Raw genomic sequence first — 18,761 nt, 5'->3', positions numbered from 1 at the left:
TTTTCCTTCTTTAACAAGGCTTTATTGTATTTGTTGTATTGCATTGTTTAATAAGTGTATCAAAACCTGATTTAGCATGTAGCAAAATAAGATTTATTTTATGCTCATATTTATATATGTGAGTGATGACTTTGTGGTACTTCAGGCCACAATCTCAGGAGAATAACAACAGTTTCAACTTCTCTTCCTGCTCAACTGTTGCAAACAAAATCATGCTGCAACTTGTGACTTAAAAAAAAAGGTATTCCATTAAAGTAAACATGAACTTAGAAAGTACTGAGCTCTTACGTTCCTCTCTAAGGATATTCTGGTAAGAAGTACATCTTACTCAACAGGAGTTTAAAATTTAGGCATGTAAAAAGTCAGTCCTATAATCCAAAATTTATATAGCATTACAGTTTACAAGCATTTGCCTACGAGGACAAAAATCTCTCCTCTAAACCCAAAAAACTGATGGCTGAGGATTATATCAACATCTGCCAACGGTTCTAGCTCTGCTTTCTGCAAAGACAGAAAGCTCTCGCATGCAAACGGAGGGCTGTGCCAGCCAGCTCACACAGCAATCGTCATCTGACAGCACTACCTTTTGGTAGCTGCAAGTTTTTCTCAGAAAGGTAATGATTCTGGAGCAGCTGCCACCTCCCAGCCTTCCCAGAGCTCAGCGCAGAGCAGAGCCCCAGCTCGCTCCAGAGCCAGCTGCATAACTGTGGCAGGTCAGCACCAAGCCCAGCAACTTGGCTTAGGCAGCTACATTAAACTGGGCCTCTTTAGTGCAGGGTTCTGGATCCTGAGAGCAGTGAACACAGAAACACACAGCACTGAAAGCACACTCAGTAGTTAGCCTGTAGATCTCTGTATGACACTCCACAGCAGCACAAGTTAAGTTTAGGGTACGGAAGACATCCCTGAATGCATTTCGATGTTAGCATCCAAGCGCCAGACTGCAGTGCTTTCCTAACTAATCCTTCATATGCTTAGATTCCTCTCTCCTTTCATGTAGGCAAGCCCATCAGACATGCTCTGATTCTGCAAGTTAGCACTGACCATTTTCATGGAGCTCCTTTGGCAGCATCAGAGCCCATCACATATTCAATAAGTGCCCTCAGTATGTGGCAGTTTCTGAACTTTCAAGTATTTTCATCTCATTAACGAAGGTTTCATGGCAGGGAACTTTCTGTAACTTGACAGCAAAATGTAGCCTGCCAACTAAACACACATTCTTTTTCTGCATTAACACAAGCCAGGAAGAAAAGCACATTAACACTTTTGCAGTATCTTAGGGGACAGATTTTGATTTTGCTGCTATCTGTGTAAATTTAAGCTATTAATGAATGGAAACAGAGAGTCAGGAAACCCTGCTTAGCAGATCTTTGTTAACTGTAAAAATTAAGAACCAACTTCAGTAAACCCTTAAAGATTCCATCTTCTTTCATGCCAATAACCACTTTGTTTTCTCTTCTCTTTCTTCCAGGAATCAGTGTGAGGATTTTAAAATGTAGCATTCAGTTTGAAGGAAGAGAAATATTTATCTGTCCACAGCACTGGAGCTTATACAGCCAGGAGGTGTAAAATAAAAAAATCAGTGTTACTAAGCATAAGCACTAGAAGTTGTTTATACTAAGAAAGTTAAACTCAGAAAGTTTTATAGCCACATCTATTATGACACTGTATGCCATCAGACCAAGCTTTTAGATGCACCTTAAAAAAAATTAATCAACCTTCCAGAAGTGAACTCCAAGGAGAAACAGTACATAAGAAGGCAAGTGGTGCAAGTTTCACGTCTGAAATAGGGTGCACCACTGCAGTTACAGCAGTGGTGTGACTGATGGACAGCATTTCAGCCAGGTCTTGTACAACTCAGCGCCCTCTCACTGCCCCAGTGTTTTAAAGGAGACTGTAACAGAGCTGAGTACATTACTCAATTGACAACTGCTTATACAGAAGACCAAGTAAAACACTAAGCCCCTGTCTTTACTTTGTAGCCGTGGCTCTTTCAGTTCACACTTTCCAGCTTTTAAAAGTTGTCTATCTACAGCAGTAAGATAAGCATTTCCTACTCCCATAGTATTGTTCTATTCAGCTTGTGAATAAGGACATTAAGCGGCAGGAAACAGTATTAAAAATAATTTCCTGGGAAAGTAAAAGTAATTTGAAATAATAAAATAAATATGGATTAGTTGCATCACAGCTACTTGGAACAACAGTATTTACTACATCATCCAAAAAGGTTGACAGTGACAAGGAACTACTGAGGAGTGTTAGTTTAAAACTATGGTATTATTACAAAGGACCCCTGGCTTTTAACATGGAAATACTAAAAAATCCACCCCGCAGCTTGAGTACGCAACAAAGTGTAAAACCCGTTCCATCTTTGTCCAAACATTTCATGGCATTTTCAAGCTTTCACACTTGTGTCTCCACATTCACAGACGAGAAGTGCTGGCAACTCATTATGCTCAAATTGAAATCAATTCCTCTACATAGCTACGTGTTCTCTTAATATGCTGCTCAATGAAATACATATATTTAGTAGCCCTGGGAGCAAATCAGTATCTCTTGTGCTCTGCAACATTACTAAAAAGTTAAGTCACAGACACGGCATCAGAGGCTGAGCTTCATTCACTCTGTCAAATGAAGTGATCATTGTAAGTGGTAGGCAATTCATTATTCTTGAATTTGCATTTCAGGTCAACAATAGCTTTACCTGCATAATGTACAGGGATTTCTATCTTTGGCCCTATGACGTAGTGACCCTCCTCCAGACTGTGAGCTGTAATTGTTGTCCATTGCCGACATGAATGAATCAGAAGATGATCACTCTCCCGAAGACCTTCTACAGTTTCTCCTGCAAAACAGATGTAGGGTTTTTAAAAAAAAAACAAAACAACCAAAAAACCAAACAGACTTATCGCATGAAGAATTAGGAAAACTTCACAACAAGCATTTTATTCTTATTGGTGCTTATTTTTTCCAGACTTTTGATTATTTCAAAATCCAGTTAAGTAAATTTCAATTCTAAAGAGTATTCAATTTTGCAGCTTAAGCACTTTTCCTTCCAGAAAACAAACATAAAGCCAAACAACCCAGTGCATGCATACAATATCATAGAGATACAATTCAGATTACTCAGTAGTGGTTCTGGGGCTCCTTTTTAAGCTTACTGCATAAACAGATTTTTCATATTTCTACTTCTCTCTGCCTATCTTACTTGATACAAATGCTTGAGAGGTCTTTTAATTTTTAAATAAAGGCAAAAACTCAACATATTCATATGTTAAAAGATCAGCATCACACTACCCTACAGCCACCTGAAGCCAAGTCTTGTTCATTACTATGAAGTAACTGGATATCACACTTTGTCATTCTATGCCTTTGCAAGTCACTGCCTAATTAGCCATTCATAGGTCTGTAAACTTAATCCTATCACTTAACGAGGAGAAATAAGTAAGTAAAAACACATACAAAAGTCCCCTCCCAGAGAGAAATTCTACCAGAAGCCCCCCCAGACAATGTGTAGCTCATCTTTGTAAGGCCCTCTCTTGTACTCTGGTGTCTGTCATATCAATCCCGAACACAGCCAGAGATACAGCTCTCCTTTCTTCCCCTGTCCCTACTAACTCCTCTGCATTTCTGCAGAGTATTCTCCCCTTCTCTGCAGTTTGTAGCACCCAATCAGGACTAGAGTGCATTGCTTGGTTTTCCAGCAACTGCAAGAGCCAGATTAGACAGACCACTCAAAATGCCAGCGATACATCTCAAGCATAATATATGAAAAAAATTTCACAGAGCAGGGTGTATGATAGCAGACTGCTCTTACACACCTGCAGTCCTGCCCACCGTGCCTCCGCATTAAACACAAAAACGTGGCCTTTCTCAAGGTGTCTTTAGAGCAGTCATTTGAACTTTCAGGAACACTCAGTAGACTCTAAACACGGGCCAAGAATAATGGAGCTTTAAATTTCATTTCCCTTCTCTCCCACCAGCCCTCTGCAGCTACAGCCAAAAATAACGCAAGTAGTTTAGCCCTGAAATCAAGTTTGGACAAAACCCATCCCCTTCAGCTACTACAACAAACTGCACTTTATCTTCACTGTCCTCTGATATTCCTAAAAGTCAGTGGAAGAATGAGAATTTCCTCAGCCTGGGGCAGCAGACATTTCCCTTATTCAGTCTCTGCAGAGGAGAGCTACTTCCCACTGAGATTTGTATTTGCCCACAACAGGCACTCTTTTCCACCATAGGCAACAGCTACTACACACCCCATTCCTGCCTGATTTCATGCTCCCATTCTATCAGAAAACACCCTCCTACACGATTCAAAACACAGCAACTGGCGTGTGTGAGAATTGTTAGATCTTAAATCAGAAGAGACCATTACGACCATCTGCTCCAACACCCTGTGGCCACAGGATTTTGCTTGTTTTCTCCAGAAACTTGGATTTGGCTAAACAAGGGAGAGACCTGGCCCAACCTGCAGATTCCAATAGATGGACTTCTCTGGGTCTGCTGTTCATGGCCTGTTAAACTTTAAAAAAAGTTCCTGTTTTGCAGATTTGGGTCTTTAACTTACAACTCTGTGTAAACTGCTATTATGGGGTTGTAGAAGGGGAACAAAAAAAAAAATTTTAAAAAGTCAAAAGCTATACAGAGTTCCTTAGTACCAGTCATTTTTGCTCCCATGAAGGTACCATTTCCAGGTTTCCTTCTTTTTCACAGCACAGAAGGTAGCTTCCAGGTAGACAGGGTGTTTCATGAACTGGTTTCCAAGTGTTCCTTGGACCACATCCCTTGGCAGCCCAGACAGGCAGGCTGATCAACACCAGCTCCTGATCCCTGGGAAGCACTACCCCTCCACCCACACTGGGATAAGGGACCTTGGAAAGTCTAGGGAAGAGGGGCAAAACTGCCAGGCAGCGTCGGAGAACTCTTCGGTCCCAAACATATCTTGAAAGAAATTCAAATACATTTGCTGAAGGGGTTGTGCATCTGTTAAATTTTAGCAAATTATCACACCTCAAGCATCTCCTGTTTTCTTCTCACAGGAAAACTCCTAATACGTATAAAAATTATCTTCAGTGGCTAAAATTTTGAGGGAAAGTACAACAATAATAATAATAATAATAAATGGTGTTATTTGAGACTCATATTTCAGTTCAGCTTGTTACACTTATGCTTCCTATAATCTGTAGCAACAAGCAATTATTCTGTCCCACAACAAAATCAAACCAATGACACCTAAGGGAAGAATTAGTGTTTTACTGGTTTCGCTGCCAGTGGTAAACAAATTTGGAATAAAATACAAAGCATCTCTGGTATGCTTTTTCTCTGCCTTACAATCTGTAGGTATAATTTCAGAACATTACCTAAAGGAAGACCGGATCCTACATCCAGGATTGCAGGGAAGTAATTATGTGTTATACTTCGAGAGTATGGGTCACTCTCAAAGAGTCTGAGAAACGTATTCTCAGGAAAATAAAGACAACCATTATGAAAAGGTTCTTCCAGTCATGGCTCACATGCCACGATCTGTTAAAGTGGTTACTCCACTAAAACTGGGTGGGACAGGTGAGTGTAAAAAGAGATTAGTAAGGCAGGCCCAAGACTAAACTACGTAATTGAGTCTGCAGCTGGAAGTAGCTGTATTTTTTAAACAGGACCTTGTAAACCACAGTTCTTATTATAACAATTATTTGCTGCAACCAATTATACCGGAAATGAATTTTGTGCTTTGCCACGGAAGACTGAGCCAAGGAGAGAAGGTGGAGCAGATGTGACAGGGAGCTGACATTCCCCCTGGCTCCCTCACAACAGGCAGGTCTGTTCTCACCAAGCCCTGATCTTTCCTAACCATGGGTGAGATGGATTCCTGGGGTTGCTTTATAGGAAAAGGTTCCTTGCCACCAAGGAAATAATGGACTCACAAAAACACCTGGCTAATGATGGTCTCCATGCTACAGGAGGAAAATGTGACTGAGGACAACACAATATGGCAATACATACTCTCTTCCCTTTTCTTCTAGTCTGTCTCCCCCATAAGACTTGCTCAGTGCTTTTAAAGAGGTTTCTTCCTGGAGGTTTTTTCCAGGTAAGAGACACCTCTAACACTTGCTACACCACTCGGCTCCCAGCCCAACCCAGCCCAGACTTAGCCCTTTACACATCTTGGCCAACCATACCTTGCAAAACAGCCACACACATTCAATCTGATTTCCCCCCCACCTCAGTAACACAAGTTGCACAAGCCTTCCATTAATCACATTTTAGCTATGTGGGAGAGAACTCAGCAAACCTCACATTCACCAACTATGCAACTCGGTTCTCACCTATTCAACATACTCCTACGCTGCTGCTTACATAAAAACAAGACGCCATGAGAAAACAGAGAACACAGGCCACTCATCTTCAGTAGCAGTTTTGTCTCTTATGATCCAGTATGGATTAGCTCTGTCTTTTCACCCTCACCTCCCTGCCACCCCACATGCCTGTAATATAATTAAACCACTACAAAGAATCTACAGGCAAATATTTGCGTTGGTTTTCTTCCCCCCAAATAAACGTCAGAGAAGCAAAGAACTACAACGTGCAAGTCCCCACTCTATCCCAAGTTGTCTCTTTCCAAATATGAGTCAAGTTTATTCATAATCATGCCTGAAACTTAAAACCCCATGATTCGCTAACAGTGCCTAAACCCTAAATAAAGTGTCAACACCCATCCTTGCCTAAGATTAAAAGCCTCACGCTTCTGAACTGAAAATTTAGCCTGTATGAACTGAAAATTTAGCCTGTTCTCCCACAAACACTCTGACCACAACCACTGTTCGGGCTACTTCACCCTGCACCACCAGAGCAGCACTGCAACAGTTCTTCATGTGTTCATTGTTCATTGCACACAAGGTTCACTATCATTTTTTAATTACATGACCCATTTCCTCACAATTCCTAAAAACCTCCAATATTGCAAACACTACCCCTTTTGAAGGGCAGTTGCAGGGGGAATGCTGACCAGGAAAGGAAAATTGTTCGCACATTGATGAAGTTATAAAAAAAAAAAAGGTAACTTCTTAATCAAGAGTCACATGCTTATTAAATACCACCTGCATTAAATAGCAATACTTTAATAATTCTTTCCACTTCCAAAACTGATCATCCACATTTGGCAAATCTTGCCTCTGTCACTGTAAACACTCCAATTTCAAATTAACAGCTAACAACTGTAGCAAGAGTGGGAGCAGGACACCTTGATCTACAAATTCAGAGATAAACTTCTATTTTCACTTGCAGTTTTTAAGAACCAGGTGAGAAAACAGAGGTCAGCTACGTGCAGGGGCTGAATTTATAAATGTCAAAGCTGCAGCACATAAGGAAGCAAGCACTGACCTCCCTGCAAGTTGTTGCCACTGCTTACTTCCTAAAGACATGCACTTTTTATTTATTTTAGCATTTCACAATTAACAAATGTCTAGGGTAAAGCCTTGGGGGTAGAACTGAAGACCACTCCATTTTTGAAGGGTCTGAGCACTCCCACCTCCTCTTTGCTTCCTTATGGATCACAGAATATCTCAAATTGGAAGGGACCCACAAGGATCATCAACTCCAACTCTTTGCCTCTCACAAGACTGCCTAAGACTAAACCATATGACTAAGAGTATTGTCAAGATGCTCCTTGAACTGACAGGTTTGGTGCCTTGACCACTTCTGTGGAAAGCCTGTTCCAGTGACCAACCACCCTCTTAGTGAATAGCCTTTTCCTAATGTCCCATTGCGGTCCATAAAATAAAATTCACACAGGTCCCACATACTCTGCTTGCCAAAGACAATAGCGACTTTTCAACACCAACCACTAAAGAAAATTCATCAAAAAAATGAAAAAAAATCCCCAAACAACAACCAAAACCCAACTTTTAAGGTTCTCCTCCTAAAACTAACATCCACTGCAACATAACACTGCAAAATGTTCAGGCCAATATGACTCATTCACTCACAGAAACTACACTGCTAAAAATAAGCACTGATCTACAGGAATATAAACGCTTTATAATGCCACACACTTTGTCATCGTGGCTAAGAGTTTGCATCACTGCCTTAAAGCATAAGCTTTGCGTCTGGGGACATTAAAATAGTAGGTAACAAGGTAATTCAGAGAAAGAGAAGTCGCATGCAAGGTTCCAGTAACGTAACAGATTCCATTTGCACACACCAGATGAACTAGATACCATTTCCTCCTGCCAGGAAGATGGTTATGGAGACATTCCACTCATCTCATTCATCACACAAGACTGCAAAGTGAGCTTACTGCTGTCCCTTGCACATTAGTTCAAGCATCCTGAATTTGCTCTTCCTGGATCAAAAAGGCTTACAGAAAAGAGCTCACAAGAAACTTAAGATGGCTTTTGTGAAATAACTGGTGAAGAAGATGCCTGCAAAACCCCAGGGAAGACTCAGCAAGACTTAGGGCCATGTGTTTTCATTAAGCCTAAGCACCATCTGCATGCAAGGCAACAGATGCCGTACAATTAAGTGCATCACCCAGACTGTCTTGGTCAGTTAAGTAGGTGGTGAGTTTAATTATTCCATCTAATGTTCCACAATCACATTATATATCATTACATAGAAAAATCTCAGCAGTATTAAAAATCATTTCAGTGGGTGCTCAGCCAGGTACCTACAAAATCACACAAGAGAATAACTTCAACTTTATCCCCACTCAAGTTTGCACTAACATTTGCTAGGAATAAGGGTTAATTTGTGCAACCGCAAAACGAAGTGGTTGGCTGGTCAGGTGAGCAGTCTGCAGCAAAGTAACTATGCAGAACTGTCAGCATGAGGCTAGTGTTACACGGGAAGAGGGTTTATTTTGCAACAACTGAAAGCTAAGAGAGCAAAATTATTAGAAGTCGGAAAAAAGAAACAAGTGAGATTTTTTTTTATTTATCCTGCTGTCATCACACCGAGGAGTCCTACTTACACGGTATCTGCTCCAGTGGATATGAAGCTTCACTGGACTTACCCTGGTTAAGGAGCAAACAAGCCATGCATTAACATACTCCTTAAAACTATCCTACCGCATCACGAAAAACAAAGGACAACCCTAGCCAGTATGAAATGAAGTTACAATCTATTGTTAAAAAAAAAAAAGGCAAAAAGAAAAAATAAGAAAACAGCATCACAGACTTCATGACTCTGAGCAAAGAGATGTTTCGGGTCAGAGGGAGGTCACGTTGCTAGCACAAATATAAATGCCAACACTGCTTTTCCATGCCAAAAGAAGGAACCTACAACACCATGCACTAAAAAACTTTCAAAAGCTGCCTTGTTTTTGGAAAGTCAAACTTGAGATCCTTCTCAAGTGACAGCTAGTCACAGAGTTCCCACACATGGTAACACCTTAAGATGAATTTGATTCCTTTTCACCATTCTGGAAGATCCACAGCAGGTAAAAGCTGAAGTCAAGGGCCTCCTTTCATGAGCACAAAAGTTCAGGGGTCCCTCATCCAAAAAATAGGAAGCTCAGGGCCCAGCACCAATGAGACAGCACACCTGAAGAGTCCACACACAGGTCAGAAACATCCAGCAGTGCACAGCGAGCACCTATGAACTGCAGGCACTGCACGCACCAGCTTCAGCCTCCTTGGCAATGAGGGTCTGTGAGCACCACAGGTACCTGCAAGCCTTTCCAAGGTACACTTCCCAGTATGGTCAGGTGTTAATACTAGGCTGGGTACCACAACATTCTTTTGTTTTTTGTTAGAAAAAAATCAAACAAACTAAAAAACCAACAACAAAAAACCCCAATCATAACTCAGAGTCATTCTCATCTGGGAGTCTGTGTTTTGTCTGACTGGCAGACTCATTCTTCACATAATCTTCAAACAGCTCTTAGCACTTTGGTTCTTTTTTAGTCAGTCATTCGTTTGGGCTTCTGATCTCTTGAAATACAACACAACAAACACCAAGGCATAAGGATCCACAGAAAAACAACAGACATCCACTTCTTGTTCCGCACAAAACAAGTAAGCCAAAAAAGATCAAGATGTATGTCAGGCTGCATCACGAAGAGTTCACTGTTAATTTCAATTTGGACTCATTAGCTTCAGGGACATACAGAAGCACCACTAGTGCTCAAGCAGCACTACACCTGAGTATGTTGCTTTCATGGTAGTAAGAGTGTAAGTTCTCTGAAAATCATACAGAAAAAACTCCACCCAAATTGTTAGCATGGACAACAGGCCAATGGAAGAGAACTCCAAGTTGTCAATTTTCCAAACTCTTTGAGTCTCACCATCTATTTTCATTGGAGCCTGAATTCAAAGATCAGCATGAATTCTTTCACTTAGGGAACAAGACTATATGCCTAAATAACCCTCTGTGGTTTTAATATATGCAGTGGAGGAGAAACAAAAGAAATTAGTAAGTGACAACTCAATAGAAGACAGACCTAGTATATTCTATTTGTTAACCAAACACCTGCATTGCTATCATACATGACTATCTGAGGGCAGTTCTCACCAAGGGAATGAAAGAAACAAGTGAGCAAATGCCCTTTTTCCATTAGAAGCACGGACTTCATCTGAAGTCAGAGTGGTTTTGCTGTTTCAGGCAGACTGAAACTTCAACAGTGAATGGGACAGCTTCCATCTGACTTCCACATGGCTGTCAACACATGATCCTTCACTACCTCCAGCACTCAGTCCTGTCACTGCCACAACATCTCACTGGCACAACAGCTGCCTCTTCTCCTACAGACCATTTCACTAATACTTAAAGCTTTCTGCTTTTATAACGAGGAGTTTGGAATTTACACTTTGGGAGAAGAAACAAAAAGTTCTTTCTAAGCCTGAATATTCAAATTAGGACAAATAATTTTATTTTATTATTATTTAGCAGGTCATGTAACCTCTCCGCATGACAACTTCTACCTGAACTCTGAGGGAGGGTGGAGGAAGTCAAACCTTTTGTTTTCTGCATGCTGCATCATACTTCAGAGTATCTGTTGGGTATTTATCTATGGAGACATACCTTAATGAATGTCAAAGACTAATAAATATTAAATTAGGGTGGTTTGCTTGCTTAAGCTTTGGCACTGTACTTAGTTACTGAGTCAAACCTCCATGAGCTGTTCAGCCTGCCAGTGCTATTTCTTCCGCAAAAGCACTGGTCTAGATGTAGGTCAGCGGAAAACGTTCATTAGGTAGAGAACAACATCCAAATTTTCAAGCCTTAAGTAGCAACGGGAACTTGTATGGAAAAAATTCACATCCTTGTAAAGTCTCTCAAAGGAAGGAAAGAAAACCCTGGAAATATTTTGTTACATGATGAATCCTACTTGTAGCAACATTAGACCTACAAGAATTGAATTTTTTTTCTTTTCTTTTTTTTTTTTTTTTTTAATCACTATGACTTAACAGATGCTTGGAAAAGTTACTCTTGCATAAAATGCCTAATGGGAGAGAAGTAAAAAGAGCATGCAGTTGTAGAAAACACTGCTACTGGAGAAAAATCTGCTCTGAAATCCTCTCCATGTTATCAGTCTCACTTTGTTATTCCATACAGACACAAAAAAAGGTTGATTAAAAAATTAAAATCTAGCTGATCAGACAAACTTCCTTGTTTAAAGAAAAGCAAAACAACTTGCAGGGGAGTATATCATGCAAAGTCTAAATACAGACTGCCAGTGAGTTAAAAAGATATAAATATTGTAATTTCTAGGAGCAAATGTTGTAGTTTCTAGGAGTAAGATGAAAAAAAAAAACAACCAAAACAAACCCAACCCGCGTTAAAATTTAAACATCTCAGGGCTATAAAACATAGTGTACTAAATTTTTAATTTAAAGTAGGCAGATTCATTAGGAAAGCCTGACAGTGGTCTCATCTGACTGTGTCTGAGCATAGAGGAAAAGATGAAAGCAGAGGGCTCAGTGCCCAGCTACAGAATCTCTGGAGTTTGCCACACAAGGATCTGGAATAAAAATTCCAGTTATATCTAGGACGGTTGATAATCAGCCTCACTTTTCAGTTTCCCATCTTCCTTCTCAAACAAATTCCCAAGTAGTTTTCAGTATGTGCTTTGATTTAACACTTCCATTCCTGCAGCATGGTCATTTGTGCTGCTTCCTATTCTCTGGATAAACCAACATTTCTGTCATGATTCAAACTGTAATCTAACAGCCCTCTCTCAGAAAAAAAAAAAAATCCAAACACTGACTTAACCTTCCATCAGCTGCATAGACTCCACATCTTCCAGTGGATGACAAGTTTCCCTTGACAGCATAAGGTTTCATACTTATTTTGATTTTAAGATGAGTTATATGCTTCCTTCTTTTGCCAAAAGCAAGAAAAGGGAAAAAGTTGCTAGTAAAGGAGGGAAGATCAGACAAAATTAGTTAAAAAAATCTTGTCTGCTGTCTCTCAAATTAAGATTCAATGTAGTGGTCTTTAGAGTAGTTGCTTTTTGCACTATAAAAGAGGTAAAAAGTGCTTTTTAATTTTTTGAAAATATTTTTATTTGAGCCACAGGAGAGCCCAGGCATCAAAGCCAGCTCAGGTTGTGCCTCACAAACTATTCAAGAGTTTCACACAGTGTCTGTTACTCCACTGCAGAGACAAGGCAGGAAATGTCCATGAAACTCATCTAACCCCATCCAGCCCAGATGGAGACACTCAGCTGCCCAAAAGCTGCTTATTTGCAGCAAGGTCTGTCACCAGCAGTTACACTTGTCTCAGCTTTGGATGGTGGAGGGACACTGAATCTTCTTGCAGCTTCAGGAAGAGCTGGGCAAGATGCACTTACCCCAAAAATACTCTGTCCAAGATGAAGCCTCTTCGCACTGTACACCTCTTCCCTTGGATGAAACACAACTGCTGTTGGCTACACTGGAACAATTTTCAGTTGTCTGCACAGGACACCTCGTTTGCTTCACCAACCCTAACTGCTTATAGCAAGGAAGGATCAAGGACAGCATCACCCTCAGACTGCCTAATATTACTACTTGGGGTACTTCAGGTATCGATGTAATTCCTCAGCCTCACAGTACTTTGTGATCAAACTTTGCTCTGGGTGACCATGAAATATTTCACAATCAGGAGAAAGGAAATAAGGCTTTATTTCTGCAATTTCCAATCCCTTTGCAAAAGCCTGATACAATCAAACTGCTTCAATCCAACTGATCCTGAACTTAAGTTATCACCAACTAATACCTAAGAAGAGAGCAGAGGCTCCCATCCCCCTATTCTTTTTATGCCTGCCAGCAAGAAGACTGATTTATTTCTTTAGGATTAGCATTTTGCTATTGGAATGACTGGATGTTCCAGTACTGTTGCAACAAATCAGCATAAACCATAATCTCATTACAAAGCTATGGGACAGATTAATCCACTGAAAATTCCAGTTTGTTCCAAGACAAGGTTTTCTGTAGGTGCAAATACACAGACAGTATCTCAGTGAGTCTTCAAAAAACCTTTTTGACCTACTGCAGGAAAGAAAAGGACAAATATTTTAAATAAGCAGTAAGTGGAATTTTGGTGCCACTGCCACTGATGGTAAACACCCTGCTGACTTCAGCAATCTCACAGTTTGAACCCTGGCATCTTGCTTTCTTTGTGTTCATATAAAAAACAGTGAGAAAAAAAGAAAGAAAGAGTAGTAACAACACAGATTTCATTGAGCTTTGTTTGTGTTTATTTCAAGCCTTCATAACAAACATCCCAGAATGAGAAACCTTACTTTTTATGAATTCAAGCAAAACAAGCCAAAACATATCTATCAACACAGACTGCTCTCCACTCCCACACAAGGGGGGAAAAAGCTACTCAGTACAACAACATCTTAACATTCAGATTCCAAAACACAGTAAGTTTCTGCTGCTATCATAATTACTCATTAATATTGAACATCAGCAGATGTAAATGCAGATTTGCTGTATCCTCATGACAGATTTAGCTCTAAGTTTGATTCAACAAAACAGTCAGGCACCATGGTTACAAACCACCTAGAAAATCTCAGCAATTCTCTAAACTATTCTCATACCCTGCAGCATGTTGAATGGTGCCAACTATTAATCATGATATCTTTTATTTGAAGGGAAAAAATTGGAAAGAAAAAATCTTAGATTCACTCAACTCATTAAAAACTAAGATTCTTATGAAAGAAAGCTTTCTGATTTTAAAGTCACCATAAACCCACAAATCTGAAGGATTAAGAATAATAGCAAGTCATGACCAGCTTTAAGAACATTTAAAATGGTCACAGAAAAGAAATACTGGGGAGAAAGCTAAATCACTTTGCATTGCATGCAACAGAAGTTTCAGCCTAGTTTATTGTTACCATAGAGAGGGGGAGAAAGGAATTATGTTGATCTGACGTTTAGTTTATTTTCCATTTTGAATTCTCATGAACAAAGTTGAGGGGGTAAAAAAAAATAAAATATTTATCTGCCCTTTGCCATCACGGCACCAGACCTGGAAATGAGCAATCCAGAAAGTAACTTTAATAAGCAGTCTGATAGATACAGATATAGAGAATGACAACGTTACCTGACCGAAAGAAAAATACCACAGTAATGAGACCTCTGAACAGCCTTCTGCCATCCAAAATCAGCTCCTTTAAATACTTAATTAAGAGAGCCAAGGTTTTCTTTCATTAGAGGCAGGCATTCCTCAAGCTAGAGAGCTCCTGCTCAGATGTGTCTATAAATACTGTGAGGTCCACTGGAGGATACACTTCCAAGTGCCTGTTTAGCATCAGGTGCCTAGCTGGAGAAGCAAAATACTTAAGAGGTGGGAGGTCAGCATTTAGCATTGCACTGCATGCTGTTACTGACTTCCTATTTATTTCCAAGCATAGACACAGAATGGTTGCTTTAGTTGATCAAACTGGAGGCAGCTGCACACCTTAGCTGCTGCAGTCATCTCTCACAATGTGTAGTGGTCAGGGAAGGCTGGCTAAAGCTCCCCAGACGAAGAAAATTTTTAACCTACCAACCTCACGGATTTAAGAGCTCGAATCTGAGTCTAGATGGCCCTGGCAGACAGAAAAACAGCCTATTCATTCAGACTTTTTCTGGGCACAGCATGAGATCTGGGGAGCTCCCACTGACAGTTATTTATAATTAGATGATATTTTAAAATAGTATCCAAGCAAACATGCTCTGTCCTCTCATTATATATCTCCAGTCCTAAAGAGACACTATGCCACTTTGTGTTGCACAGCAGTGATCCCTGTTTGAACTTGGGGCATTTTGGATAAGCTCCCAATTAAAAATAAAGTAGCCCAAATGCAGGAGCTGCTCAAGCATAGTTTTCCTTGGCTGTGAGAGAACTCAACATTACAATTTAATTTGTCTCTCATTTTTCTTGCAGACTGTGTTAAGTACGGAATAAAAACAGCTGGAAGTGAACAAAAGTTCAGCTCTTCTGTGAAGTGGGGTTGACACCTGGCTGCTTGCCCAGTGGCCTGGCCCACCTCCCCATGCCCTCACAGACCAAGCAGGCACTACTGGATTGTGCACACACAGTACTCACTTGTTGGAGCTGACATTGCCTCTGCATTTTAGCTTTGTCCATCCTACCCTATCCTCAACTCTTAATTAGGCACCTGTTTAGTTTGGTTACATCCTGGAACTGCTGAGTTCTGCCAGTTATCTGAGTAATATGGGAATACTAACAAGAGGAATGCAATCAAAGCTGTCCCTACATCTTTTCTGATCAAGAACAGTCTTAATCCTCAATGCAATTTATTTCCATTGTTTCAGAGAAATCTACACTTAAATTGTAAGGTATGAAAAGAATGGCTTTGTTTTTAATAAAACATAAGGGAAAAATGAATAACAGCTCTTAACAGCTCTTTGATAATACTTTTATGATCTTAAGAAGGCACAAAAAAACACAAAACAAAAACCCTTCCTGCGAATAGGAAAGCTTCTATTGGTAAGCAGCACGCAGAATACAGAGTGAAAGCCCATCATGCCTCACTTCCCCCTCGAGGGCACATTTATCTTTGCCCACAGGCAATTTGGTCTTAAGATATTTTGTTATATATTGACAGAAATCCAAATTATATTTGACATTGCAACCCATAAGACATGCAACAGAAAAATCGTCTCCTCCAGCTTGCCCTACATTCAGCTGCAGTACTGCTGCAGCTTTGCTGCTTGTCTAAAGCCACATCCTGAGTCCAGTGGCTGCAGTAACACAGGTGTGTAACTATTCATATTTTGTATTTTCATACAGAACCCCATCACCACTCTGAGTCACACATGTGCTGATGCTTTCTATATTTTCCTGCCATGATTTTCCTGCTTCACATTCAGCGACTGAGATAGAAAAAAAAGTCTGACCATAATGAAATTACACAAATGCAACTCAAATGAGATCTCAGATATTACTCTATGCATGTGGTTATGGTTCCTTCATAGAAGAAACAGGGCATTTTGACCTTTGAATAAATTGAAGCTTCAATAAAACTTAAGAAAGAAGCAGGAATAATTAAATGTTTTGGAAACCAGTCTTTCAGCAGGGATGTACACATAAGGTTCTCCTTTCAGCTCAGCATATCATATAACAAATGGACAAAGATTATTATTATTTTTACAAATATACAGTATCCCCACTCTCATTCTTTAAGTCGAGCAGTCAGCGCTGGCTGAGACAAGAGAGCATTACATGCAAAGCCTACCAATTCACATTTGAGCCCTGCCAGCAAAACTCCCTTCACCGAAGTTAAACCAAACAGCATGTCAATAGCAAAGTGTAAGACTCCACAGGGGAAGATCTCCTGTTAATGTGAGCTGATAAAAACCACCCCCTCTGCAGTGAAGCCCAGAATATCCATCTCCTTCCAACAGCAACAAGCTGCAGTTCCAATTTCTGATCTCGGTGACCAGAAACCTTGAAGTCTCTAGAACTGCCTGAAATAACTTTCCCTGCTTGCTTCCTCACTTCTGCTAGCACATACACAGCTACCCCTCCTCGAACACAGACAGACAAACATCACACTGCTCTCTGGTCCAAGAAACACCTTTTACCTCCAAGACAAGGGAAAAGAAGAGGGCACAGAGCAAAAAGATAAGGGTATGGAGGGATGGAGAAGCAGAGTTTGCACAGGAACTGGAAGAAGCTGGAGGACAGACAATACAACAGATGAAAGAGGTGTAAGGAAGGACTACCCTGGCTGAAGACAGGAAAGAATAACAGAAAAATAGAAGCAACTCCTTGCACTGCTCAGTTCTGCCACTGCTAGACGGTACTGAACATTCTACCTGACAGTGACCTTGGAAACTACTACAGGTTACCTTCCAACACCTACTAGAAGCCCACAAGTGCAGGACAGTAGCCTGGGGGATGGAATGAATGATACAGACTGGAGCTAAGGGTTCCTTGAACCCAACATGCCCTGAAAAGACGCCCTGCAAGACACAACAGGAAAGAGAGGAGATCTGTGTCCATGTGCCTTTTTCCTCCCCCTCCTTAGAAAACTTTCCTTCATCTTCCCACCCCAATCCTTCCTCTTTCATCTCTAAAAAGGAGAGGTGCCAGGAAGCAAAAGGAATAGTCAGTGCTCACTTTTAGTAGGGGCAAATAACAAAATTGCCAGTTGGAACAGCAACAACAAAAAAAAGCTGTGAACAGAAAAACAAACACAAGAGAGGGGGATATCCAAGCATTTGTGGGTTACTTTGAAATAGTTCCTGGAAGTTAGTAACTTGAGTATTTAGACTGCATGACTCTTACAAACCCAGCTGCAAGGCTTCAGTCCAGCAGCCCAGCTCATTCAGTGCTCAGCAACAGCCCTGGCTGCACAACACAGAGTCGGGGGGCGGGCAATTTTTGAACAACGGCTTAGGTTACACACAGGGACCTTCCTTCACTTGTGCCCTTGGGTCAGTCTTGGGCACACAGTCTGTACATTCAGGACAGAGGGAAGACTTACTCACTCTGTTCAGGATATCTAATCTCTGTTCTAGATGCAACTAGCCCATATCTTTCTTGCAGAGGAGAACTGTGACCCTATGCAGGCTCAAGTCCAGCACTTTGCCTCTGGAGGATGCACATCCCAACACTGCATCTGGCCAGTGGTTGGTGCTCACCCAGACAGTGACCACAGCCCCCCCACCTGTCCCTGGAAACCTGTCACCCACGCCAAGTAGACACTTTGCCATGAAGGCACCAAGACAGCAAGGAAAGCATGGCACACTTACTGGTCTGTCAAAGGGGGCTTTTAGTCCCTTGCTCAGCTTTTCTTCCCATTCCCCCAGCTCTCACTGTAAGAAGAAATGCCCCAATTTCCTTGTCACCACCACAATGTTTTCTCTGCCCATTTCACAAATAGAATTGCAGCATGTTGTATTTTACATAACATTTAGATCTGAGTCACTAAGGTTCAGCCCTGGCATGAAGCAATTCCAGTATCAGCTTCATCAGCTTGAGCTCTCTGGTGTCTTCCAGCCTCTGAGACCATATTTAAATCTTTACCCTTGCTTCTCTTTAGGAGCCCAGCAACATTCTCACAGACCAGGGAAATATACATTCATCCAAGTTCTCTGTGATTACCACAAGATTATAGCACCAAGAAAGGAAAACCCAACAAACAAAGAGGGTATTTTTAAAGCAATTTTGTATTTCTTGAAGGTCTGCGCTTCCAGGAAGCTCCAAGTGACCTTCCCCACCATAAGACTTGCTGCTTTTCCCAGTAAAAATCACCATCCACTCCTCTGCTGAGGTCACATCAGCTCTTGTCTGGGCATGTAGATGCTGTAGTCCCACACAGG

General features: G+C 40.9%; 1 protein-coding gene across 2 annotated transcripts in view; it reads right to left on the bottom strand.

Annotated features, from left to right (window-relative positions):
- Nucleotides 1-18,761, bottom strand: part of GAREM1 (GRB2 associated regulator of MAPK1 subtype 1) — a 98,533-nt gene that overhangs the window by 72,501 nt on the left and 7,271 nt on the right. For both annotated transcript variants that reach the window (XM_050307201.1, XM_050307192.1), the window contains exon 2: nt 2,705-2,845. In XM_050307201.1, the coding sequence (XP_050163158.1) occupies nt 2,705-2,845 (141 nt within the window). The remainder of the gene's footprint in view (nt 1-2,704; nt 2,846-18,761) is intronic.

Source organism: Myiozetetes cayanensis, unplaced genomic scaffold, assembly GCF_022539395.1.
Source record: "Myiozetetes cayanensis isolate MyiCay16 unplaced genomic scaffold, myiCay2020 scf1, whole genome shotgun sequence".
Lineage (NCBI taxonomy): Eukaryota > Metazoa > Chordata > Aves > Passeriformes > Tyrannidae > Myiozetetes > Myiozetetes cayanensis.
The sequence above is the reverse complement of the archived record's forward strand: the minus strand, read 5'-3'. Positions and strand labels throughout refer to the sequence as shown.